Source organism: Equus caballus, chromosome 22, assembly GCF_041296265.1.
Source record: "Equus caballus isolate H_3958 breed thoroughbred chromosome 22, TB-T2T, whole genome shotgun sequence".
In the NCBI taxonomy this organism is placed as follows: Eukaryota; Metazoa; Chordata; class Mammalia; order Perissodactyla; family Equidae; genus Equus; species Equus caballus.
The window spans coordinates 32,198,588-32,224,883 of record NC_091705.1 but is presented as its reverse complement, the minus strand read 5'-3'; the positions used below and the strand labels follow the sequence as shown (position 1 = coordinate 32,224,883).

Here is a 26,296-nt window from a genome sequence, read left to right as displayed (position 1 = left end):
TTTCAACATTTCATATGTATGCAGAATTCTAAGGTTAATCTACGTAATCCACATATTCCTAGTGTATCTTTTGCTCTCTTGGTATAAAAATTTATGGATAAAGGATGGCACGGACATCCCTTTTTTTAAAATGTGGTAACCAAGAATAAAGGATCCAGAAGTTTTTTGAGCAGTTTGGAAAAACTGAAATAAGTGCCCCTTTCTTCATTTCTGGCACTGTTCTGGCACTTCTGGCACTAAGTTCTTCTGTCTAAAAACTGAAATAAGTGCTCCCTTTCTTTACTTCTTGCACTGTGTCCTGCCCTTGCTTTCAGACAGTAGTTAAAACGACTAATGAAAGTGCCAGAAGATAGTCACTGTAATGTGCCTGGTACACATCTTCCCTCCCAGTTGAATTAACTGAAATTTTAAACTGGAGACTAGGGTTTAAAGTGGGAAGAGTTAGATACACCTGGGTTTTTCCGTCAACTATGCCACTTACTAAATGCATGACTTTGAGCGAGTCATAAACTTCTCTGACCTATTTCCTCACCTGTACAATGACGATACTATCAAAACAACCTCCCTGGAGGGTTGTTCGACGATTAAATGCAGCAATATACTGCCTAGAACAGCGCGTGGTACTTAATAGATACTCGGTGCTGCTCTGCTGTTGCTTATTGCTCTTCCTTTGCAAGGTTAACCTTCTAACACATGCCTTATGAGGAGAATTCTTCAACATTTGCAGGCCAACCAGTTATATTTACTTAACAACCATGCCTATACATATTTTAATGAAGAGTCCTCTCAAAACTTGGATTCTGGTGTTGCAAATGCAGGCTTTGGGAGGTCCAGTGCTGCTGAGAGCTCCTCATCAAACCACTGGGGTTAGGTTAGAGGAGTGTTGTCCAATAGATTTGATGGTGGAAATGTCCTGTCTCTCACTACCCACTATGGAAGCCAATAGCCGCATGTGACTATTGCACACCTGAAATACAACTTAGTACAACTGAGCAACTTTATTTTTAACTTTGTGTAATTTTATTTAATTCAAATTTAAATATCCACATGTGGCTCCTCTGGACAGTGCAGGGCTAGAACTCAGCTCTGAAGTGGGAAGAAGCAGCATGTTATCCCCTTGTTAAGTACAAGGAACCACCGTGCAACTGAAACTTGGTTTAATCTAATTTTGGAAAGAACCCAGAAGAAGACAAGCTGCTATGCTGAAGGCGTCCAAATTCCAGAGCATCTGAACTTGGTCTATGGAAAGTCTGTTCACCCTGTGCCTCGTTTCAGTGGTGGTTTTAGGGCACATTGCCGAATCCCTGATGGAGACAATGTCTTGTGAACAGAGGACACAATCTGAAGTCCCAGCAGTATGGCAGACAGAACTTACATGCTTCCTCTCCCTCCCCAAGCCCAACACTCACACCACAGACAACAGAAAGCCTAGGTGAATTATGACAAGTGTTAAACTACCTAGCTGAACTGGGAAGAAATAAAGCAAAATTACCAAGTAAGAGATCAGTTAAAGCCAGAGCTGAAAACTCAGGAACTGATATGACAGCAGACCAGAGAGACTGGGTTTTTAATACCTACACAGAAATGGAGGAAAGGAGGCCAAGTAAGGGCTCTCTGGTCCAGAGAAGCAAAGCTGGAAGAACATACTCCTGAGAGATGAAGAAATGGAGACAAGAAAGAGAAGATGAGATAGAATCAGGTTGACATCTAAGGGATAAAACAAGATATGCCAGACAAATACTAACCACCACCGCCAGAAAGGCAAAAAAAAAAAAACCTGGTATGGCAAAATCAATATCATAGAAAAAATCTTTAAGGAAAAAAGCATAATTTGAGGTAAAGACAGTCATTACACAATGATGATAGGTATAATTCACCAAAAGATATGGCTAACAGTGTAGCCCCAGAATATGTAAAAGAGGACGAGACTCTAAGGAGGCCCCAGACCCTTTCTCTCCAAGGAAAGGCAAGTTAATATTGGCACAATACCTTCTAGTTTCATAATCTTTGATCAAGGTTTAGGGCAGTGAGATTAATCAATTGATCTCTCCTAGTCTCATATCAGAAACAGTGGAAGATCAACCACATGATGTCTAAGGTCATTTCTACATCTAAAACTTTATTCTCTATGAAGTAGCTTTGAGGCGTATAAATTAATTATTCCTAAGTGTTTCCTGAACACACTTGTAAGAATTTAAGATGATGCATCACCCATTCCATTTAAATTTTCCCAGATTGTGCCAATTGAGGTGAACTCGGTATTCAAGTCAGGGCTGAGGGGCAGGTGCTAGAAAGGTGATGTGTGCAATGCCTGAAGCGCCTCATTTTGGTATATGATGAGTTTAGCAGACACCCTATAAACACAGGGGAAACCCTGCCTCTGTACCCAGAGCTAGGGGACTGGTCTTAAGCCACGCATGCAGACTGACTCACTCTTGGATAGGACCAGACCTGTTTAGTTGGATGGTGACATTTAATCAACCTAGACTACGTCGGACAGATGCATATGGTTGGCCTCGTGGGCCCATCCTCCTTGGAGTCTTCCAGAGTTCACATCAGATCCTGCTCCTGGCTGGGTGCTGCCCCTGGGACTTTCCATGAGCATAGGCTTAGACCTGTCCTCATCTCGGTAACACACCTGACCTCGCTTGTATAACTCAGCCCTCGCCTCAGTATTACCAAGCCCACACAACATGTCTTCCCAGGTGACAAACTCCCAGATACCCACCAGCTGGGGAGATATGACATTTCCAGAAAAACAAGCTGTCAGGTGTTCACTTTTCAGAAATCTCTATCAGGAAGCCCTCTCTGCCTTGCCTCCATGCCTTGGAGGCATAAGTATGAGCTTATGAGTCCTGCAACCATTTTCTTTGTTAAGAAACACACAGCTGTTCATTGTCTGAGGTTTTGTGGATCTTTAAGTCCACACTAGACATAGCCCACTACAGCCCTACTTGCATCAGAAGAACATAGCCATGGTTCCATCTCCAAGCTGACTCCCGTGGAGGAATTGGTTGAAATCTTTGGAAGGACCCAGTAGCAAACATATTCTGAATGATTCTCTTGACAGCTCTCATGTGCATTAAGTGATTGCCACCCCTCTAGGGCAGCCTGGATTTTTGAAATTTTCATTAAGATACGGAGTTTAGTATTTCTGTTCGTATTCTTAGAGAGGTGCTTTTAGACTAAGTGAAGAGGCGAGCAGCCTACACTCCCTCAAAGGCCTGTCATTTTACTATTTATTTCTTTGTTTTGCTGTTACAGCCCCTACTTCTCTCTTTTCAGGACAGTTGTTAGGGTTTTCTAGGGAACCAAATCAGTCACTCTTCCTCGCCTCCAGCTTCATAGCTGATTGAGATATAAAAATGCAGAATCTGTCTAGACTTCAGACCCACACATGACAAGACAAAGTCTGCAGAGTTGAAGCTTGCCCACTTAGTAGGCACCTGGAGGAACCTAGCCTGGTTCATGCCCTGTGAAAGCACAGATTGCATGAAGACAGGGCAATAATGGACAGGTAACCTCCCTGATAGTAAAGGGTCAGTGGAAGAAGCTTTCACCATCTCATCTGTCAGATAAAACACCCCTCTTTTCATGGGAAGGCGCAGGTAGAGACAGTGGCAGGAATTTCATCAACACAGGAGCATCAAGGACATTTCTGTTCAGACGTGAGCTGAAGTAGAACGTGGGGAGAGGGTGAGAATGGTTCTTCTTGCAGTGATTATTGGAAGAGAATCGGCAAAACTGACTCATCCAGTCAATTGTTTGTCAAATATGTATGGTGTCAGGCCCTGTGCTAGGTACTAAATATATAACATTGAGTAAAATCAGTCACAGATTCTGTTCCTAAGGAGCCCGTAGTCTCATGAGAGAGACAGTAATCAAATAATCACCCTAAGGAATAAGTGAATAAAGAAGAACATAAGGCACCACAGTTTCTCCTGCTATATGCCTCTCGTGGGCAGGACTGGCATGGAGATGGCAGGAGAGTCACTTTGGATTAAAAGATAAAGTACCTGCAGCTCCTCAGAGAACAAGTACCAGGTGCTGCCTACAGGGCAAAGGATAGAACTCATCAACACTGATATTAGAACAAAAGCCAAAATGTAAGTGGAATATCCAACAAAGTAAAATCAAGTTTATTAGCAGCCAAGCTGGTTCTCATTTTAGGTACACCGTCTTCCATCACCTGTGATGGGGTCTCTCTGTACATACTACAGAGCTAGAAATTGACTTTGTTTCCTGGGAGCAATGTGGAAAGGGGTTCCCCCCAAGATAATTTGATGCAACAGTAGGTTTGGATCTTTTACATAACGAAATCCTATATCTTTAAAAGATTACATTGATTCAATAAAATAATGACAGATTCTCATGTGTGGACTTTATCAAATTAAGTGATTTTTTTTTTCATTATTTTGCCTCCCTTTTGAGGTCTCTCTTCTGGGTCAAAAATGCTCTATCCATTTTGACTTTGGAGATGTGGTGAGGGGCAATTCCAAAGGCTTGGCCAGTGGATTAGGGTTTTATACCAAATTGTGAATACAGGGGCAATAGATATGTTTTAATCCGAATAACAATCAGTAATCCTCTCTATATTTCATGCCTTGCATCCATCACTTTGCACAGCTTCCCTTCCTAACACATGAGATAAAATTGGACTATAAGCAAACAAGGCCCATTTAGGAGATAACAGGGTTGTTCAGAGTTGGGGGGCGAGGGGACGAAGTTGCAAAACCAACTTGCCTGATTCCCTTTGCTGTCCAAAAGAAGGAAACAAGTGAGAATTGTATTTGTATCTTGTGTCTCTTCACAGACAGAATATTTACATTTACAATATTTACACCTTTCATTTTTGGTTAAGCATACTCAGATGTGTCCAGTTTAGCTCAAGGATATTCCCTTGGTAGGAAATCTTATAGGATCCAATTAATCTTAAAAAAGTATTTTTTGTTTGTTTCTTTTGTTATGCTTTTACTTAATAAGGAAAATAAAATGGCCATGTAGGGCCCAGGGCAGATTTTGTTCTAACATAACTTCATATGTTCCTCATTACTCCTGATCAGGGTATGAGAGGTACAACGCCATGCGAGCAGACCCAGCACTGTGCTTCCTGGAGAAAGTTGGGATGCCAGATGAGAAATCCCTTTCTGCAGAACAAGGTGTTACGGATGGGACCTCAGACATTCCTGAAAGGTGAGAAGCTGCATAGGCCAACTGTGATGTGACATGTCATGCTACAAATCTCTGACCCCTTCCACATATATATATAGTGCTCTCATAGTCTCTTCCTCACAGTTTGGCATCTCCCTTAAACTTTGCAGTGCTGGAACTGCCTTCCAAAATTGCTGCTTTAGTTTTATCTTGCTATGCCTCAGGCCTTTTCTTTGACTTCTAAGCACTTGGAACCAAATATTCGTTCCTGTCCTTCATGAGTTCCCCAAGCTGCCCACCATCCTGCTCTACTCCATAGCCAGACTCATCTCCTGTCTGGTCAGAGGATTCTCGAGGAAGACTTCAGACCTCTCATACCTAGCAGAAAGTTAAGAAGAGGCACAGCAAGTGCAGGCTTCTTGACCCTGAAATTCCAGCATCATTTAAGGATTGCATGGTCCATGAGTAAGGTGGATAGATTTAGGAGCCACTGTTTGATGGCCATGGTACTTAGATCTTGTCCGTAGGTTGTATGCAAAAAGTAAGGAAGCATCCCCTTTGGCTGAGTTTTATTTACTGTTGGCATAACCCCCAAATATCTAAAGTCATAGGGAAGCTAAATAAACAGTCCAAAACTGTGGTTCTCCAAAATTTATACGTATTTGGAAATCATAGTATGTATCTCTTAGCTGTATTTAGTAAGCTTTTGACATGGTCTTCTCCCCTAAAAGTAGCAGATTCTGCTTTGCATTGCCTAGGGCTGTGGCTAGATCTGGACATGAGGGCATGGCACTGCAAGGAGCCCCTAACCATTTGCTAAAGCCAAGAAAAGGATGAAATGCATTTTCCGTCTATCCTTAACCCCGAAGAACACTTTAGCTACCATAACATTCTCTGCCCCAAAGGTGTTTCCTACGGGCAGGTGAGGAAGATCCATTCAGAGAGCTGTTAACAAATGCCCAAGTGACTCTTGATGCTAATGTTAGATTCACTGGGTCAAGACAAACATGGGCTGGGTGAGGTACCTGAATGTGGCATAAAGCTTATATTTTGTGGAGTGGCTACTCTTTCTGTGATTAAGCAGTGAAGATAGGAGGTTCTCCTGCCTCCAGGACCTGAGCAGCAAAGACAAGAATATTTGAGACAGGAATACTTCAAAATCAATTTTAAAAGGAATCATGAAAAACAGATAGGCATCAGCAATAGTTAAGCTCGTAAGAGAGAAGATGTTAGGCAGCTAACCTGGAGGCAGGTGTCTGATGGTAGATGGCAAAATGTCCTTCCTTCTTAGCAGTCGCAGCAGAGCTCCCTTTCAGGAAGTGACTGCTGCCAAATGTAAGTGATTCTGTCTGCAGATTCATCCTGCTGTCATCTGGGGGTTGGCACATCAGCACTTGCTTGGTTTGCATAGCCTTCAGTCTCTAAAGTCTGTTCTTTTATCAAAGCCACATATTCAGATAACTCCTGATAAGCAGTAATTAACTTTTTAGTGATAGTATCATTGTTGAATAGCCAGCCTCTGAACTTGCCTGAGTAGATCATGAGTCTCATACTGATGTCTCAGTTGAGTAGGTGTCCTTGCCCGTAGAAGCTGGACACTGGAGAAAGCAAGATTTTGAGGCTTGTAGGGAAAGGGATCTGCTCATGTTCCTTTTGGTCGGTGATTTAGGCAGTTTTCTGGTAATCATCCTGGTTGCAAAATAGCTCCTAGGTGGTATGTGATGCTTTTTTTTTTTTTACTTTTATTTAGAGGCAACATGGATAAAGAAGACAGTACTGAAGACAAATTAGATGGCCTCCAGAAACAAATGGTGAGTCAAATGTGCTATATTGGTAATCCACATGATCTTTCTTTTTTTTTTTTTAAAGATTGGCACCTGAGCTAACATCTGTTGCCAATCTTTTTTTTCTTCCTTCTTCTCCCCAAAGCCCCCCAGTACTTAGTTGTATATTGTAGTTGTAGGTCCTTCTGCTTATGCTATGTAGGATGCCACCTCAGCATGGCCTGATGAGCGGTGCCATGTCCACGCCCAGGATCTGAACCAGCGAAACCCTTGGCCACCCAAGCAGAGCACACAAACTTAACCACTTGGCCACAGGGCCAGCCCCACACACAGTCTTTAATAGCAAAGAGAAATCCTCATCTTGTTAGTGGACTTGGGGAACTTGATTGTATTGCTGCAGTTCATTGCATTTTCCCTAACATTTTATTATAAAAATTGTCAACATACAGACTACGTTGAACTTTTATTCTAATGAAACTTTCGAATTTGAGGTAACCATAGATTTTAGATGCAATTCTAAGATACAATACAGAGTGATCCCATGCATGCTTTATCCAGTTTCCCACCATGGGAACATCTTGCAAAACTGTGGTACAATGTCACAACCAGGATACTAACATTGATAGAGTCAAGATGCAGGACATTTCCATGACCTGCATTCCACAAAGATCCATCGTGTTGCCCTTTTATAGCCACATCCACTTTCCTCCTGCCTTGAACTCATTTTTAATTCCTGGCAACCACTACCCTGTTTTCTATTTCTAAATTTTGTCATTTTAAGGATATTATTTTAATGGAATCATACCATATGTAACCTTTGGGGATTGACTGTTGTTACCCTGCATGATTCCCTGTGGACTGATGCAGGTTGTTGTCTCTAACAATAATTCATTCCTTTTTATTGCTACGTAGCAGTCCATGGTGTGGATGTACCACAGCTTGCTTTACCATTCATCTGCTGAAGGACATCTGGGTTGTTTCCAGTTTATGACTATTATGAATACCTCTGTAAATATTTGCATACAGATTTTGTGTGAACATACATTTCCATTTCTCTGGGATAAATGTCCAGGAATATAATTGCTGGGCTATATGGTAGTTATGTGTTTAGCTTTTTTAGGAAACTGCCAAGCTGTTTTCCAGAATGGCTGTACCATTTTACATTCCCACCAGCAATGAGTGATCCACTTTCTCCTCATCCTCACTAGCTTTTGGTGTTGTCACTGTTTTTTAATTGAGCCATTTTGATATCTTGTCGTGGTGTTAATTAGCATTTCCCTAATGGCTAATGATGTTTAATTACTATGTGTATACCTCTTCAGCGAAATGTTTCTTCATGTCCTTTGCCCATTTTCTAATTGTGTTGTTTGTTTCTTTGTTTTACTGTTGATATTTGAGAGTTCTTTATATATTCCAGATACTAGTCTTTTGTCAGATATGTGGTTTGCAAATAATTTTCTCCCACCCTGTAGTTTGTCTTTTTATCCTATTCACATTGCCTTTCTCGGAACATAAGTTTTAATTCTGATGAAGTCCAACTTATCAGTTTTTCCTTTTTATGAATCATGCTTTGATGTTGTCTAAGAACTCTCCCTACCTGTAGATCCAAAGATTTTCTTCTATGTTTTTCCTAAAAGTTTTAGAGTTTTACATTTAAGTCTATAATCCATTTTAAGTTAATTATCATGTAAATGGAGAGAATTCATTTTTTTACCTGTTAATATCCAATTGCTCCAGAACAATTTGTTTTAAAAAGCTGTCTTTCCTCCATTGAATTGCTGTTGCACCTTTGTCAAAAAGTCAGTTGAGCATATTTGTGTGGATCTGTTTCCAGTAGCATAGAGTATTGATTACTGTAGCTATATCATAAGTCTTAAAATTGGTTAAACTGATTCCTCTCTCTTCTTTTTGAGGGTTTTTAAAATTGTTTTAGCTTTTCTTGTTTCATTGCCTTTCTATATAAATTTTAAAATAATCTTATTTATATCTACACAAATTCTTGCTGGGATTTTAATTGGAATTGCATTAAACCCATGTATCACTTTGGGGAGAATTGACATTTTTACTATATTGATTTTTTACTCTGTTAAAGCTTACCATATGTTTCTCCATTTATTTCAGTCTTTGACTTCTTTCATGTTTTGTAGTGTTCAGCAAACAAGTCCTGTTTGCTGAATGTTTGTAGATTTACATCTGAGTATTTCATTTTCTTTGGAGTGATTGTAAATGGTATTATGTTTATCTTGTCTCCTGCCACCTTGCTAAACTCAATTATTAGCTCTAAGAGGGTTATTTAGGTCTTTTGAGATTTTTCTACATCCACAATCAGGTTGTCTGCAAATAAGGGATAGTTTTATTTCTTCCTTTCTGATCTATATGCCTTGTGTTTCCTTTTTTTGCCTTATTACGCTCCTCAAAATCCAGCACTGTGTTGAATACGTGGTGAGAGCAGTCATCCTTGCCTTATTCCTGATATTGGAAGGAAGACATTGTCTTTTATCGTTATGTATAGTTAGCTCTAGGTTCTTTGTAGATGTTCCTTATCAAAGATGAGGACCTTCCCCTATGTTCCTAGTTTTCCGAGAGCTTTTATCATGAATGGATGTTGAATTTCGTCAAATGCGTTTTTGCCCCAATTAATATCATGTAATTCTTCTTAGATGCTTATTAAATATGGTAGGTTACATTTATTTTCAAATATCGAACCAGCCTTGCATGCCTAAATAAACTGGAATAAACTCCACTTGGTCATGGTTTATAATTTTTATTATTGAATTCTATTTGCTCATATTTTGTTAAGGATTTTTTTATCTATGTTCATGAGGGGTATTGGTCTCTGGTTGTCTTTCAGAAATACTGTCTTTGCTTCTGATATCAGGGTAATGTTAGCTTCGTAAAATGCATTGGATGTGTCCTCCTTTCTTGTTTTCTGATAGAAGTTGTCTAGAATTGGTATTCTTTAAATGTTTAGTAGAATTCTCCAATGAAACCATCTGGGCCTGGAGATTCCTTTTTTGCAAGTTTTTAAATTATGAATCCAAATTATCTATTATATATTGGGTAAGTTGTGGTAGTTTGTGTTTTTCAAGGAATTGTTCTGTTTTATCTAAGTTCTCAAATTTATGTGTGTTGTTGTTGATAGCATTCTTTTATTATCCTTTTGATGTCTGCAGAACTTGTAGTGCTGTTCCTGTTTCATTCCTGTTACAGATTACCAATAACAGGAATTAATTTGCCTCTTCTCTCTTTTGCTTTATTCAAAGTCTTGCTAAAGATGTTTGCTTTTATCTTTTTCAAGAATCTGCTCTTTGTTTCATTGATTTTCTGTTATTTTTCTGTTTTAAATTTCATTATTTTTTGCTCTTTATTATTCCCTTCTTTCTGCTAGTTTTGGTTTTATTTTTTATTTATTTATTTTTTTGTGTGAGGAAGATTGGCCCAGTTGCTAATCTTCCTCTTTTTGCCTGAGGAAGATTAGCCCTGAGCTGATATCTGTGCCAGTCTTCCTCTATTTTATGTGGGATGCCACCACAGTGTGGCTTGATGAGCGGTGTGTAGGTCCATGCCCAGGATCCAGACCTGCAAACCCTGGGCTGCTGAAGTAGAGCGTATGAACTTAACTGCTATGCCACTGGGCTGGCCCCTGTTTTGGTTTTATTTTCCTCTTCTTTTTCTAGGTTTTTGGGGAGGGAGCTTATATTACTGATTTGAGACTTTCTCACTTGTTTAATGTATACATGCAGTGCTATAAATTTCCCTTGCAGCATTGCTTTAGCTATGCCCCACAAATTTTGCTATGTTGTATTTTCATTTTTATTCAGTTTAATGTATTTTTTAAAAATTTTCCTCTTTGACCCATGGATTATTAGACATGTATTATTTAGTTTCCAAGCGTTTGGAGATTTTCCCGTTATTTTTCTGTTTTTGATTTCTGGTTTGATTCTGTTGTGTTCAGAGAAGACACTCTATTATTTCAGTTGTTTTAAATTTGTTAAGGTTTATTTTATGGCCTAGGATATGATTTATCTTGGTATATGTTCCATGAGTGCTTGAGAAAATGCGTACTGTGTTGTTCTTGGGTGGAGTGTTGCATAAATGTCAACTCGATCCTGTTGGTCGATACTGTCGAGTTCTTCTGTATCCTTGCTAATTTTCTATCTAGTTGTTTCATCATTTGTTGAGAGAGGGGTATTGAAGTCTCCAAATATGATTATGAATTTCTCTATTTCTTTCAGTTCTGTCAGTTTTTGCTTCACATATTTTGCAGCTCTGCTAGTTTTCTTTGCTTTGAAGTGTACTTCATCTGATATTAATATTGCTACTCCTGGTTTTCTTTGATTAATGTTTGCATGATATGACTTTTTCTATCCTTTTACTTTCAGTCTGCCTTTATCGCTATCTGAAGTGAGTTTTCTATAGACAGCATATAGTTGGGCCATAGTTTTTCATGCACTCTGCCATCCTCTGTCTTCTAGTTGGTGTGTTGAACCATTTACATTTAATGTAATTATTCATACATGAATGGCTTAAGTCTGACATTTTGTTGTTTTCTCTTGTTTAATTCTCTGTTTTCTTTTTCCTGCCTTCCTTTGGGTTACTTGAACATTTTTTATGATTCCTTTTTGATTTATCTGTGTTGGGCTTTTTTTTTAATAGCTTTTTGGTGGTTATTCTAGACATTTCATTATGTATACATAATGTATCACAGTCCACTGGTATCATCATTTTACCAGTCCAAGTAAAGTACAGGAACCTTAATTCGTTTCATCCCTTTACCCTCCCCCATTTATAATATAATTGGCTTAAATATTTCTTCTACATACGTGTAAATCATATCAGACAATGTTAATTTTTGCCGCAACCATCAAATATAATTTAGAAAATTCAGGAGGAGGAGGAAACTCTACTGTGTTTACCCATATTTTTGTTTAGTGTGTTCTTTCTTCTTCCTGTTGTTCCAAGGTTTCTTCTTTCTGATTAGAGAAATTTCTTAGCCATTCTTTTAGGGTAGGTCTGCTGGTGACAGTTCTCTTAGTTTTTCTTCATCTGAGAAAGTCTTAATATCCCTTTCTTTCCTGAAGGATATTTCACTGGATGTAGGATTCTGGGTTGACGGTTCTTTTCTTCCAGCCCTTGAAAAGTGTTGTGCCACTTCTTTCTGGCCCCATGGTTTCTGATGAGAAATCTGCCGTCATTCTAGTTGTTTTTCTCCTTTAGGTAAGGTGTCTTTTCTCTCTTGCTACTTTCAAGCTTTCTTTCCTTGTCTTTAGTTTTTAGAAGTTTAATTATGATGCTTTTTTGTGTGGATTTCTTTGAGTTCATCCTGTTCGGGATTTGCTCAGCTTCTTGAATCTGAACATCATGTCTTTTCCCAAATTTGGGAAAGTTTTCAGCCATTATTTCTTCAAGCCTTTTCTCCACCCCTTCTGAGACTCTGATAATATTGATGTTCAATCTTTTGTTAGAGTCCCACAGGTCCCTGAGGCTTTGTTAATTCTTTTTTAATCCAATTCTCTGTTGTTCACATCAGGCACTTTCTCTTTTTCTGTCTTTGACTTCACTGATTCTTTTCTCTTTCTCCTCCATTGTTCTGTTGAGCCTGTCCGTTGAGGGGTTTTTTTGGTTATTGTATTTTTCAAATCTGAAGTTTCCCTTTGGTTCTTTGGATATTTATTTCTTTGCTGAGACTTTGTTTTTTCGTTTGTGGTGAGCATGTTTAGAATTGCTTGTTGATGACTGTTTTAAATTCTTATGTCAGATAATTCTAAGATCTCTGTCTTTTCAGTATTAGCATCTATTGAATGTCTTTTTTCATTCAAGTTTGAGATCGTCCTGATTCTTGGTATGATAAGTGATTTCTGTTGAAACCTGGACATTTTGGGTATTATAATGTGAGACTGAGGATCTTATTTAAAACGTCTGTTTTAGCTGACTACCTCTGACACCTCTCTTGCAGGGGAACGAGGGGCATGACGTATGCCACCTGGTTACGACCAGCTCTGATTCCTATAATAGTATCATTGAAAAGTAACATCACTTTCCCAAACTAGGAAATAATTGTTTTTTTCAAAATATGTTTCCGTATCTCCCCAAGGTTTGGCAACCAGTAGATTGAAGCAAATCAGCCTGAAGCTTACCTGAAGGAAGCTGGATTCTGGTCTTGACAGTGAGAATCTAAGTTCTGTCATTCCAGTCCCTGAGTTGTACTGTTACTTCTTTTTTCTAGAATTTGTGGTGTGTTTTCCCATAGAAACAAGTCAAGTACTAAAGACCTGAAAGTAGTACCTTATACCTTTATGGAACTTTACTGTTTCCAAAGCACTTTTTCCGTTTGTTTCAGTTGATCCTCACCTCAGCCAAGTGAAGTAAGCACTTTGGATGTTACAGCTCTCATTTGAGAGCTGAGGAAATTTAGGCTTAGGAAGTCAAAGGACTTTGCCAAATTCTCACAACTACTAGATAATGGAGTTCAGACTAGATATTCTTTATTATTCTGGTATTCTTTTTTCTAATGAAGTATTATTTTCATAGTCAAAAAAGTAGAAAGTATTTCAGCTGTACATATATGCCCCTTCCTTCCAGCAGCAGCTTCTGTGAAAAGGCAGCCACCAGACCAACTTCAGGCCAGGCCCAGCTCTGAAAGCTGTTCACAGTAAAGTTCTCATGCTTAACTGATCAATCTTCAATCTTGGCGCAATCTGGGCACTGAAGGGGTTGTGGCAGAATTGGTAAAATACCTTAAGTTTCCTTATAGTACGGTTAAACTCCTCAGCAACTACTTTTTTATTTGTTTACAAAATTTAACACCTATATTATTTATTTTGCTTTTCAAATCCCTAAAACCTGGGCTATAGAATATAATGAAAAGCAGATGGATTGGAAGAGTGGCTTCTCCCACATTTTGAGGTGGACAAATTATAAACAGATTAAGCTTGACTTCTAGTCTACCTGCTAAAATAACAAATGTAGAGGAACAGCCACCATCTGCACCAAGCCTACTGCCCGCCCCTCCCTCCCTCTCATCCTTTACCTCCTGTGCATCTTTAGATGCAGCTGGTTGGCTGTTTCCTTCGCCCGGTTCTGGTCTCAGATGGATCAGCCAGCAAGCAGGGTTAAAGAAGCCCAAAGAGCCTATCGTCTGTAACCAGGGTAATTCCTCTGAATTAAACACACCTGGGCATAGAAAGGCCCACCCCCCCCACCCCCCGCCCCCACCCGTTAATAGATGGGCAGAATGTTAGCATTGCAAAGAGCTCTGACACATGTGAGGGGTCTCTGAGTGTTCCATCTCTCTACAACATCACTGTCGGGTCATTCCAGCTAAGTGTAGGTATTTCTAGGATTTCATAGGAAAGAGAGGAGGAATGTGCTGCCGTCCAAGGAAGCCATTTCGTTGTTGGGTAATACTTCCTTATACTGATCCAGACATCTGGCTCCCCACTAGTGCTATGGATGCTATCTAGTTTTCTTCTGGTTCTGCAGAGAACAAAACTGTTCTTTCTTTCCTCTCTCATGTTAAGTTCTTGAGGCTAGCTAGCTACCTCAATCTTTTAAAATCTCTTTCCTAGTGAAATATCCCTAGTTCCCCTGCATTTCTTCATATCATATCATCTCCAGACTCCTTACTATTCTAGTGCCTTCCAGAGCCCACTGTAGCTGTTGTCCTCTTGAAATGTGGTGGTCAGAGAATCACAGGATGTTAAACTTAGGAGGCACATTTGAGATGATCTAGTCTACTGCCTTCTCCCATGCTCTCTCTGTTTTAATACCAGTAGAACTTGTGATTGATAAATAGTTACAGATTTCAGATGCAGCTAGAGTCAGTGAACCTACAGAGACCTTCTAAAGCAGTCTAAAAGTTTACTTCTGTTTAGAATGGTCTGGAGCTTAGAATTATAAACCAAATCTTTCTCTGTCAAACCCAGTGTATAGGGAGATTAACATCTCTTTTAACAGGATTGGTGATAAGTGGTAGCACAACTTTCACTAACGTAGTCATGTAATCAGCATGTCTTGTCCTTGCTCTGCAGCACACCGTACTACAGGTGCTCTCTGAAACAGAAAGTCTGTAAATGGAGTAGCTCAGAAAAACTCTGACAGGGAAATTTAATCGCTAAAACAGTCTACTCTCATTGTAAGAAAAATTCAGTTAGAAACTGAAACAGTACCCTTTTCTAAAATGAGTTAAGAGTTTGGGGGTTCTCTGAACTCAAATCATAGTATTTGAAAGTAGAGTATTTCCAAGCTGACAGAGCACATTTCCCCTTCAGTTAGGCATTATTCTTATCCCGCTCTAGAGAGGAGGAAGCTCAAGTAGTTTTAATCAGCTGCAAAAAAAGTCATACTAGCTAGAGGACACAAGAGCAGTGTCTCCTCTGCTCACATCTTTTTCTAAATCCCACGATCTTTTCATAATAAAATCCTTGAATTTTATGTTAATGACATTTGATGTGTATCTACTTTTTACATGATGTTTATGCAAGAGTAGTAGGATACTTGATTTTTCTGCAAAATGAAAACCACTGTGGGATCTTTTTAAATCTGCCTTTGTATATCCTGTTACCTCTGCACAGAGAGCTCTTGTGTTCTCCTGGTGAACTCTTATTTGTTGTTCAATATGATGCTCAAAAGTCTCTTAGAGGTCTCTCCCCCTACCTGAATTGGGTCTGGGAAAGTTGGTTTCTTGTTTTCCCCCTGTGTTAAGGAGCACTTAGCCAGTGTGCTCATAAGTGGCCAGTATTTATTTATGTGTCTCATAATCACCAGACTGTGAGCTCTGGAAGGATAAGGATTCCATCCTTTTCACTGTTCTAGCCCCTCTACCGAGCACAATTTGTATCACTCAAGAGACACTCATTGTTTGTTAAATGTAAGAAGACAGCTCATTGCCTGTTGCATTGACCTTAGGGTTTTGTAAGAGCAGAGAGGAAATTCCCTGGGTCTACAGGTCCCACCAGGTCTCTGCTGCTGCTGCCACCACCTCCACCGACCAAGACCAAATAGGGACAGCAGCCAGGCCCAGAGGGGCATGCACAAGCAAGGGAGGCTGGACCTTCTGTCTTCAGATAAGGAAACAGAGCCTCTCACCTCTCCCAGTGGAGAAGTGACATGCGTGGACTCTTACTTACTGGCAGTGCTTTTGCTTCAGCCTAGTGTCTCTTCCACCCACAGAGGCAATACAACACAGTGGTTAGAGCTCATCCTCTGGAGTCAGAACTCCTGGGTTTGAATTCCATCTTCACCACTTAATAACTATGTATAATCTTAGATGAGATTATGAATCTCCTCATTCTGCAATTTTCTCCTGTCTAAAAGGGGTCATTTATTCATTTACTGATTTATAATGAATAAATGAAAAAAAAGCATATAAAGTATTCAGTACGGTATCAGCAGCTTACTTACCTGAGTCTCAATAGACCTTTGTCGTCGATATTGCTGCTCTTTTACTGTTATGAAGCCTTCCTTAGAGCACACATCTTAGTTGAAAGATGGAAATAAATGATTGATTATCTAGTAGTTGGACTATTTATTTGTATTTCCTAAGTCTCAGCAGCTGTTTGTTGCGCATTTGCTTGTGCCAGCATTTGTTAAACACTTTATATAATCCACTCAATTGTGTCCCATGATCACCCTATAAAATATTATCTGCATTTGGTAAATGAAGAAATGAGCTTGAGAGAGACTGAAGCAATTTGTCCAAGGCTTGGAGAGTAGAGGACTGTCAGCCTCCCAACCACATGCGTGTTCAAGATGGAGAAATTGCAAACTGTAACCCATCAGTTGCCTTTGTTTTGACATGCTTGTTGTCAGAACTCTCTGGGACCCTTCACTCTGAAATAATTGATTCATACCTCTTCTAAGATGAGCATTTCCTTCAGATTGATTCACGTAGCCAGAAGTCGAGATACTATGTGTTCAACTGCATACTTCTGATGCAGGGCTTCCTGATGCAGATCCCAGTCTGTCCCTACTACAGCACATCACACCCTCACATTAAACTGGTTATTAACTAAGATTATGGCATCTTTTTCACTTGGGCTACTGATGAGCCAGGTCTTCTCCGTCCTGCCGTTTCTACAGAGACAAAGTGCCTCCAAGAGAGGGCAGGGTACAGAAAAGGCACTTGCTAATCATGCAGTCTTTCCTTACTGGAGAGTTTGCCTAAGGTTGTTCGTGTTTACTAACTGCACAGCGGAAACTGTTCGATGGACTGGAAGGGAAACCTCCGTATTGTGTGTGTCTACCTCGCACCAAGCTGGGAGCTATCCCTATGGATTTGGGTTATGATGAGTCCCCATCAGCCACCCATACTTCATAGTAAAGGGCATGGTAGCTCTGGGGCCTGAATCCTGCGTTTTATAGGCTGTAGAACAATAGTCTGGAAGTGTCTGTAATTATAAATTTCAGCATTCAAAGGATCTTCGTGGATTCTGTGGGGGTACTCAAAAATGTTCTCTATGGCAGGAAAGGATATAATGTATGGTTGGTTAGGGTTTTTTAACTAAGTAGTGGGAGAGGATGAGATGGTCTGTTTAAGTGCCACTTCAGAGTGGTCCAGTAGATCAGCCTGAGGTTTCTGTTCTTCACTGACATTAGAGGGCAGGAAACGGTTTTGGCCAAGGAAGGGATATTAAGCTAACGTTCTCCGATTCTGAGTATGCTTCACTCTCCGAAACAAATTTTCAATCGGGCTCCTTTTTTGCTCCTTTTTGGATAGCTTAGTTGAAATTACAGGCTCTCATCAGACTACTGTGTTTGAAACCCAGCTCTGCCACTTGCTAGCCATATGACCTTAGGCATGTGACAGAACCTTTCTAAGGCATGTTTTCTGCATCTGTAAAAGGAAGATAGTAGTAGTTTCTACCTGGTGAGGCAGTTCTGATAACTGAATGAGATAAGCCATGTAGAGGGTTTTGTACAGTGCTTAAGTAACACATAGTTCTGAGTAATGTTAGCTATTATCATTATTCTAGTAAGAAAGAACTACATTCAGAAAATGTGCCCCTGCTCCTCTTTACCTTTTCAGAGTTTTCTCTTTCAGGTCCTTCCATGGTATTAGGGGCTCAAGAAAGTGTTTTGAATTTTAACTATTGCTAGTCATAGGTGTCTATCCATCCCTACTGTACCTAGGTTGCTGATCTCCTGTGCTGTGTGTCCTAGTCCAGGAGGCAGCAAATGTTTTCTGTAAAGGACCAGAAACTAAATATCTTAGGTCTCTTGGCCACATAGAGTCACTGTCGCATATTCTTCTTCTTTTATTTAACCCTCTAAAAATGTAAAAACCATCCTTAGCTTGAGGGCCACACATAAACAATCTACAGTCCGCAGTTTGCTGATCCATATTCTCGTCTGACCCTGTGCTCTAACATGACCAAACTCTTGGAGCCTGGGGTTATTCTCTCCCATCATTCAGTTCAAATGACGCTAGTCAAAAGAACGGTAAGTTTTCATGTTAAAAATGGAATCCAGTTGGAAAATAGCACTATCTCTTCTCCCACTGCCAAGCTGCCACATGCCTTATATATAAGGAGCTTTTAAAGTTCCATTCCTGAGACCAAGAAAGGGTTCCTAAAGGAGTCCATTAGAGCCAACTTGACAAATACTCCAACTTGGATAAGCTCTGTGCCTGTGATATCACTCCAGATTCTGGAGACTCAGATTGTGATTTTAATTTTAAATTCTTGGGGTTTTGCGCCATCAGGTTTCATGTCTGGAGCAGTCATGTTTTAGGAAAATAGCGTCTGTTGCTGTGAAATAAACTAACCATAATGAACATAAGCGTGTTATTTTTTCACAGCAAAAAAAACCCACAAAAATGCAGGCAAAACCTTTATGAAATGATAGTATTAAATTGCAAGTGACGATGGTAAAGCAAATATTTAAATTCACAGCTAAAATAGTGCGTGTCAAGTGTAATTGCCAGGGAAACCATGCCAGTTCATCATTCTGTAAGCTAATTCTCTACAGGCAGAATCATTCCACACAGTTCCAGGAAAAAATACTTCTTTTACATAAACTGCTTTCTGGCTCTTTTAAGACTGTGCAAAAGTAAGTTTTATTTATCAGGGACCGTCTTGGTCTTTGAGATCTTCATGGGCCCGAGATGTCTCTTGTGTGTGTGTACTCCTGTAGAGGGGCTATCTGAGTGGGTTTCTTCTGAACTACAGTTTTGCTGATGGGATGGCTTCATTTATCCCTAGGAGAGTTCCAGTGATGGAGGTGATGGCACTTTTGGTGAAAAGAAGGATGACAGCCGGGCAGGTGAGACTGTGTCCTTCTGAAGGCAAAGAAAAGTAAGGTCCCAGTTTGTAGTTACCCTGGAGTTCATATGTAATAAAAAATGCTGTTTTTTAAGGAGGCTCTTTTAAAAAGCCAAGTAAGTTGACCTTCATCAAACTCTCCTGCAGTCACACATGAGGCTTTAACGTGGCTCTGGCAGGCTTCCCCCACCTGGCACTGAAATTCAAACATGAAATGAATGATAATATCTGAAGTCAGGATGGAGTCTGAGAGATAAAAAGGAATCATGGTTTCATTGATTTTTCTCTTTTTTTGGAGCAAAGTTAGGGGTGTTTGGTTTGGTTTGGTTTGGTTAGTGTGTGTTTGTTTTTCTGATTCCAACTTAATGGAGGATTTGGCATTTGGAAGGCCCAGCTACACAAAAGCCCATAGTTTTACATGGAGAAGGCTACAGAGGGTCTACTTGTTCTGATGCCTTAGAGTAAGGTCCTCAAGTCATTTCTGCCCCCAGAGACAGGTAGAGTTGTATTTGAGAGATAACAGAGCCAACGACAACCTAAAGCTGTTTCTAAAGCACAGTTGCAGCCCCTCCAGCTGTGCGTAGCTCCTGAGCTGATTGTTAAGTAGGAGCTACTTTGGTTAAGTTATTGAGTCAGATTTGTTTTTATTTAGACAAAACAACAACAACCAGAAAAACCAGTCACCTTTATTTTAGTTCTATTTGTAAATACTAATATCCTCACTGATGTTTGAAGCCCAGGATGGCTCCGACCCAGACAAATCGCCCTGGCCAGTTTCATCTGCTCTCACAGCTCGTCTCAGACGTCTGGTCACTGTTTACCAGCGCTGCAACCGCAAGGAGCTCTGCCGACCTGAAATTCTGGGGCCAGGTAACCAAGGATACTGGGTCCAGGAAGAGATGTTCAGGAGAACCTCAGAAATGGATCTCATCAACAAAGAAGCCCAAAAGAGGTAAAGCCAATGGCCACAAAGGCATGCTGAGCTGCCCAGTGGGTAAAGATGACAAGAGGGGAAGCAGATAGCTGGAGGACAAGTATGTTTGATGTTCTCATGTGAAGTTAGGTTGTCTCCAGAATTAATTAAATCCAACCTCCAGCTGTGACAGTGTCGTCGTGCTGCCTGGGGAGTCTGATGAAATCTAGGGTACCTTCTGTTCACAGTTCCCAGACATTTATGACTTTCTAATTTGACCCTCTTCTGTAAGTTAGACCCCAGTCTCTGGGGATATAGTTTAAAAACACCACACTGGCATATATCAGACCGTGTTGCTTTAGCAGCAAAGTGAATAGTATGCATTTAAAGCTGCCTTATTATACCTACCAGTCCTTATCAAGCCTTTGAGAGCAATAAGTACCATAAAATGCCAACCCAGAAGGAAAATTAGCAGAAGGAAAAATAAATATAACCAGGAGTTACTTGTCCATGTGAGAGTTAGCTAAAAATGGCTACAGAAGGACAGCACAGGCTAGGAATGATGCCACCAGAAAATATCAACAAAGTCCCAGTTGTTAGGTCTTTATAGCTCTCTATCCTTGCTGTAACATCTAGTGAATTAAAAGAACGCCACATAAGTGAAGTCAGTTACTTCTATGTACTCCTTCTGGCTTTATGGAATTTGGTAATTCAGGGAAGATATTTCTCCCAGGTTTCACAGCTCCAAAGAGAAGAGCCAGGGCAGGGCCCCTTTTTCCCTGTTTCTTACTCTTCCTCTGACCTCCCCACCCTACTCCTAGCCTGACTCCCTCTGGAGGTGGAGAATACCGTGCCCAAGAGGCCTTCGTAAAGACTGTGGTGGTGTATAATAGTTCAGCTCCCTTAAGTCATTATCTTAATCCTGCAGGATATTAAGACCAGAGAAACTTTGTATCCTAGAGAAGATAATTGATATGGGCACCCTGTCTACATAAAACCAGAAAGCAAGCCAGTGTGAGATAGGGAATCAGGGGAGGTGTATGACTGAGGGAGTTGTTTCCCTTCTCTGGACCAGGTTCCTCATGTGTAAAGTAAAGGAGGTTAATTTAATGGTCTGGAAGGTCCCTCCAGGATTCTATGATTCTGTGTTGTCATATGGGGGCCGGGGGGGGGGCGGGTATAAAGCAAAATAGTTAAGCATACATAGTATTTTGAAACTCTTTATCTCCCACAAGAGGAAATTAACTAGGTAATCTCTAAAATTGATGAATCAAGAGATAGCAAGTATGTACACATGATTTAGAAATAAAGAGGTAAATAGCAGAAGAAAAAGTTGAAAGAGGTGGTAGGATGATAGGCTGTTTTTATTGTAAGCCTCTCAGCCCAATTTCACTTAAACAAAAATAAACAGAACAGACAGACCAGCTCTAGCTACTTTCCTAATGTCATGGGCTCTCCTAGTAGATGCTCAATAAATAGTTGTTGGCTTTTTTGTTAGAAAGAAGGAAAAACAGCTCTCTCTCCCTTTCTGATTTTATCTCAAGGTGGACTAGGAGAGAGCAAGCAGACTTCTACAGAACAGTGTCTTCTTTTGGTGTTGTTTATGATCAAGAAAAGAAAACTTTTGACTGGACACAGTTCCGCATCATTTCCCGTTTGGACAAGAAGTCAGATGAGAGCCTGGAACACTATTTTTATAGCTTTGTGGCCATGTGCCGGAACGTCTGTCATCTGCCTGCATGGAAAGATAGTGGTAAGAAAGCTCTGTGAGTCTATCCCAGATGAGACAAGGAAACAACAGGCTTATTTTTGAGGTACAGAGTTACTTGAGGTGTAGTTATGAAAGTGAAGTCTACCTGAAGAATTCAAGTAAAGACAAGTGGGTTTTCACAAATTCATGTACTTCTAATTGGGTCCACCCTCATAAGATAAAATATCTCTCCCAAAATTATGTAACTCCAACAAAAATTAAAATTGAGATTAAAACCTCACAGAAATATTGAGGGACTACTATTAATTACCTTCTCCAAAATATAGTTTTATTTTTTTTTAATCTCAGAGAGATTTCTCCTATTATGAACTTTGCACCTTCCTTAGATTAAATCTTAATAACTTTAACTTTCTCGTATATTGACTCGTAGCTATAGAAAGTAAGTGGCTGTCATTTAAACAGCCCCTGATCTGACAGGCACCCCTTCTGAGACATTTCTTCCTGATTGGAATTTGCAGCAGCTTCCTCCTAGTCCCTCTTCAGCCTCACTTTGTAGATAATGTTGCTTTGGAGTGGATGATTATGTTTTAGGAAAGCTAAAACAAACGTTGAGCCTGTCCAGGTTGGGTTCTGAGCCGATGACAGCATGCACCGATGTCCCAACTTTTGCCCCCCTGTGGCATGGTTACTACATTTTCATTAAAGCCACGGGCTGGATAGATTGGAAAGATCTAGACCTCGGAGTCACACTGACGAGACCTGGACTCAAATCCTGGTTCTGCTACCTTGAGCAAGTTAGCTTATCTGAGCCTCCTTCCTCATCCTTAAAACAGGGATGATGATGGGGTATCATAGAACTTTTGTGAGAAGTAAGTAGCATGTACCGGGCTCATCGTACATGCTTATTGAATGGGAACTAGTATTATTTCCAGAACTGAAGTTTTCATGCTCTTCTTTCACCCGCACTGGGTCTGTCCTTGTTTCATAAAAACCTTCCCTTCTCTTTTAGCTTTTCTTTTGAGCAGGGGCACACACACCTAAGACTGCCATGCTGAGGAGCCAGGGAGTTAAACTGTAAGACCAAAAATGCAGGGGCTCAGGTGGGCAGTGAGTGTCCGAGGGCTGCCTTAAGTGATAGGCTCTGCATTTACCTTTCTAGGTGCCCCAGATCCCACCATCTACGTTGAACCCATCACCGAGGAACGGGCCGCAAGAACTCTGTACCGCATTGAACTGTTACGGAAGGTCCGAGAGCAAGTGCTGAAGTGTCCCCAGCTGCACGAACGCCTCCAGCTCTGCAGGCCCAGCCTCTACCTCCCAGTCTGGTGGGAGTGTGGGAAGCATGATCGAGACCTGCTCATTGGTACCGCCAAACATGGGCTGAACCGCACTGACTATTACATCATGACTGACCCTCAGCTCTCCTTCCTAGACGCCTACAGAAACTATGCCCAGCATAAAAGAACTGACACCCAGGCACCAGAAAGTCTCTGTTGCCTTTACCAGACCAACTCCAAACTATATGAATCCCTTACATATACTCAAATGAACAGGACTTCAGAGTCCCTTGAAAGTGAACCTGAGAATCTAGTGAAAATAGAAGGTAGAGGTGATCATCTCAATCCACCTGGGGGCAGTCTATCTGACATGACTTGTGAAAACTTTATTTCTAAAGTTCAGGATGTCATTTCCATCACCCATGATGACAGTCTACTCCCTGAGTCCTTAGAGAGCGTGATGTATGGTAAGAAGGCTCTCAGCCGAGAGCTAGGCTCTTTTCAGGAGAGCCCAAGCACCAATACAGAATCCAGAAGAGATGCTGATGCCATCTCAGCAAGCAAAGATGGGAACCTCCAGCTTGGCAGCCATGAGGCAGAACTAGCTTCAGGTCCCTCTTTGATGGATAGTTTAGAAGCAGGAGTAGCTCACATGAACATTAAAAATGAGAAACATCTGTTGATGTCTCTTTCAAAGGAAGGGGAACTTTGCTGTAGTGAGGCAGGGCAGAGACCTGAAAGCAGCGGGCAGCTAGAAGCCCACTGCTTAGCTTCCCGTTCCTTGGATCAAGGAAATGAAAGCGGGTTTGTAGATATGTGCAATCTTAGTGTCTGTGACTCCAAAATAAACCTGTCATCGGATCAGCAATTAATTGATTTATTAGAAAACAAAAGTTTAGAAAATAAATTGATTTTGAGTCAGAACCACAGTGATGAGGAGGAGGAAGAGGAGGAAAATGAGGAGGAAAACTTAGACATGGCGTCAGGCATGAGGGAAAGGCCAGAGGTTTTGCATCTAGCCGAACCCACTGCTGATATCCCAAGGGAAAAGAGCCTAGGCTTCCATGTAGATGAAGCCAAGAAAGTAAGCATGGAAGCCGTAAGCCAGAATCCTGGACCGCCAGGGGCTTTTCCTCAAGCAGCCTGTCAGTGTCACTGCAAACACATGGAGAGGTGGACACGTGGCCTCGAGTATGATGAGTTTGAAGTGGAGAAACCCAAGGGTTATAACCCAGACCTGTACAAAAGCAAAACTAATAACATCACAATGGAAGGTGAGCCGACTGCTATTCCATCAGAGCCATTTCAAATGAAGCATGAACTTTTAAAAGAACCTTGGAAAGAAAATGCAGAAGGGAAAAAAGATTTCCTTACATATACTCTTGAAGGAAGTGAACTCAAGTCAGAAGACATGGATTTTGAGAGTAAAGATGATTATGACAGAGATGGAAATTGCCATAATCAAGGTACAGTATGTGGGATCTTGTATTTTGGATAAGCCAATGCTCACATGACAGGGAAGGAGAGCAAGTGGGGAGTGTTAGGAGTTTTACAGCTTCTGAAACAACCTACCTACACTCATGATGTGCTTAAAACCAAAGGTCACAGGCATTGGTCTGAAACTGAGACAGAGTAGCTTAACTGTGGTCATTCCAGACAATTGAAGATGATTGTAGACAATCAGAGCCCTTTTGCTGCTGAACACAGCCGTGGGACTGTGGGCTTTTGTACAATAGATGCTAGATAGCAGTGTCAAGGGGAAGCAATTTGTTCTTGCGCTAGATAGGGTGCTTCACAGTGGTTAAAGTAGAACAGCCTGGGAATGTCAGGAACCTTCAATTTAATATAGGTATAGTTAATTTTTCAGGAATTCCACAAAACTACAAATAAATGTGATCTTTATTAAGGTGAGCAAAGATAGCACCATTTATTCATGTCATTGTCAAAACCCTGTGATTTAATGGTGGTGCATTTGGTTTAGATTCCTTTCAGTAACTCAACAGAAATAAAAGTAACAAAATTACAAGTAACATGACAAAAATATGAATAGATTTGATCTTTTAAATGAGGAAATCTTAGGCAAGGATTCAGGTCAGAAGGAATTTTAAAATGTTAAGAATCTAGATGGCCCTGAGATTTTTATATGCTTTGCAGTGATATAAATACGATGATTAGAGATCCTGAGCAACAACAAATGGGTTTTAACTTCATTACTGTTGTTGTAATTTCTTCAGACCCACGAGGGCATATTAGGGTGAACAAGAAATGGTTCTAGGGGCCGGCCCCGTGGCCGAGTGGTTAAATTCACACGCTCCGCTGCAGCAGCCCAGGGTTTCGCTGGTTCGGATCCTGAGTGCGGACATGGCACTGCTCGTCAGGCCACATTGAGGAGGCGTCCCACATGCCACAAAGAAGGACCCACAACTAAGATATACAACTATGTGCCGGGGGGATTTGGGGAGATAAAGCAGGAAGAAAAAAAAAAAAAGAAAAATGGTTCTGTTTATTCTCATTGTTACCAAAAAAAAAAAATTCCCGTTCATGCCTGGCCCGATGCCGAGTGCGATGCTCAGGGATTTAGACACAGCCTCTCCCTTCTGGAGCACTGACTTTATATTAAAGAGGAAGAGAGATGAGCTAAGCTAAACTCCCTTGGGTTAACTAGCTTCCTTTTATTTTTAAAGTACCCCACCTTTGGTTTTAGTCATCGTGATTTGTGACTGTCATAGGAAGAGTTCTGAACTCAAATTAAAATTTGCACACTAGCTGGGATAGGGACAGAGAAGCTGAATTGAAAGCAGCTTAATCGACTTGTAGCCCCAACTGACCCAGGAGGAACCAGTCTACGACTGTGCCCATCCTTCTCATGGAGGCCACAAAGGATCACTATCATGTGTTGAATTAATAAAACCCACATTGCTTTTTGTACCATTGTAGGGAATATCACCAAATAATCAGTCCTTGGAAATCCAGATAGTCAATGAATACAGGGTAAAGAAGAGTATGGTTTAGAGAAGGACTGGTCCTGCACTGATGTCCTTTGGGGGCAGTGCTGAGTTGGGGTGGAAGGCAGCAGTAAAGTTGATAAGCTTTGATGAGCATCGCGCACACCTGTGGGTGGGGATCCCTTGCACCACTGCTTTTAAAAGTGCTTTTGCAGACATCACAAGGGATCCTCCACACAGATGAGAGGTGGAGTA

At 40.7% G+C, this 26,296-nt stretch overlaps 1 protein-coding gene across 5 annotated transcripts in view; it reads left to right on the top strand.

Moving 5' to 3' along the window:
* Nucleotides 1-26,296, top strand: part of CHD6 (chromodomain helicase DNA binding protein 6) — a 203,209-nt gene that overhangs the window by 159,341 nt on the left and 17,572 nt on the right. For all 5 annotated transcript variants that reach the window (XM_023626581.2, XM_070247062.1, XM_070247063.1 and 2 more), the window contains 6 exons: nucleotides 5,064-5,193; nucleotides 6,902-6,962; nucleotides 19,136-19,196; nucleotides 19,931-20,147; nucleotides 21,653-21,861; nucleotides 22,979-24,562. In XM_023626581.2, the coding sequence (XP_023482349.1) occupies nucleotides 5,064-5,193; nucleotides 6,902-6,962; nucleotides 19,136-19,196; nucleotides 19,931-20,147; nucleotides 21,653-21,861; nucleotides 22,979-24,562 (2,262 nt within the window). The remainder of the gene's footprint in view (nucleotides 1-5,063; nucleotides 5,194-6,901; nucleotides 6,963-19,135; nucleotides 19,197-19,930; nucleotides 20,148-21,652; nucleotides 21,862-22,978; nucleotides 24,563-26,296) is intronic.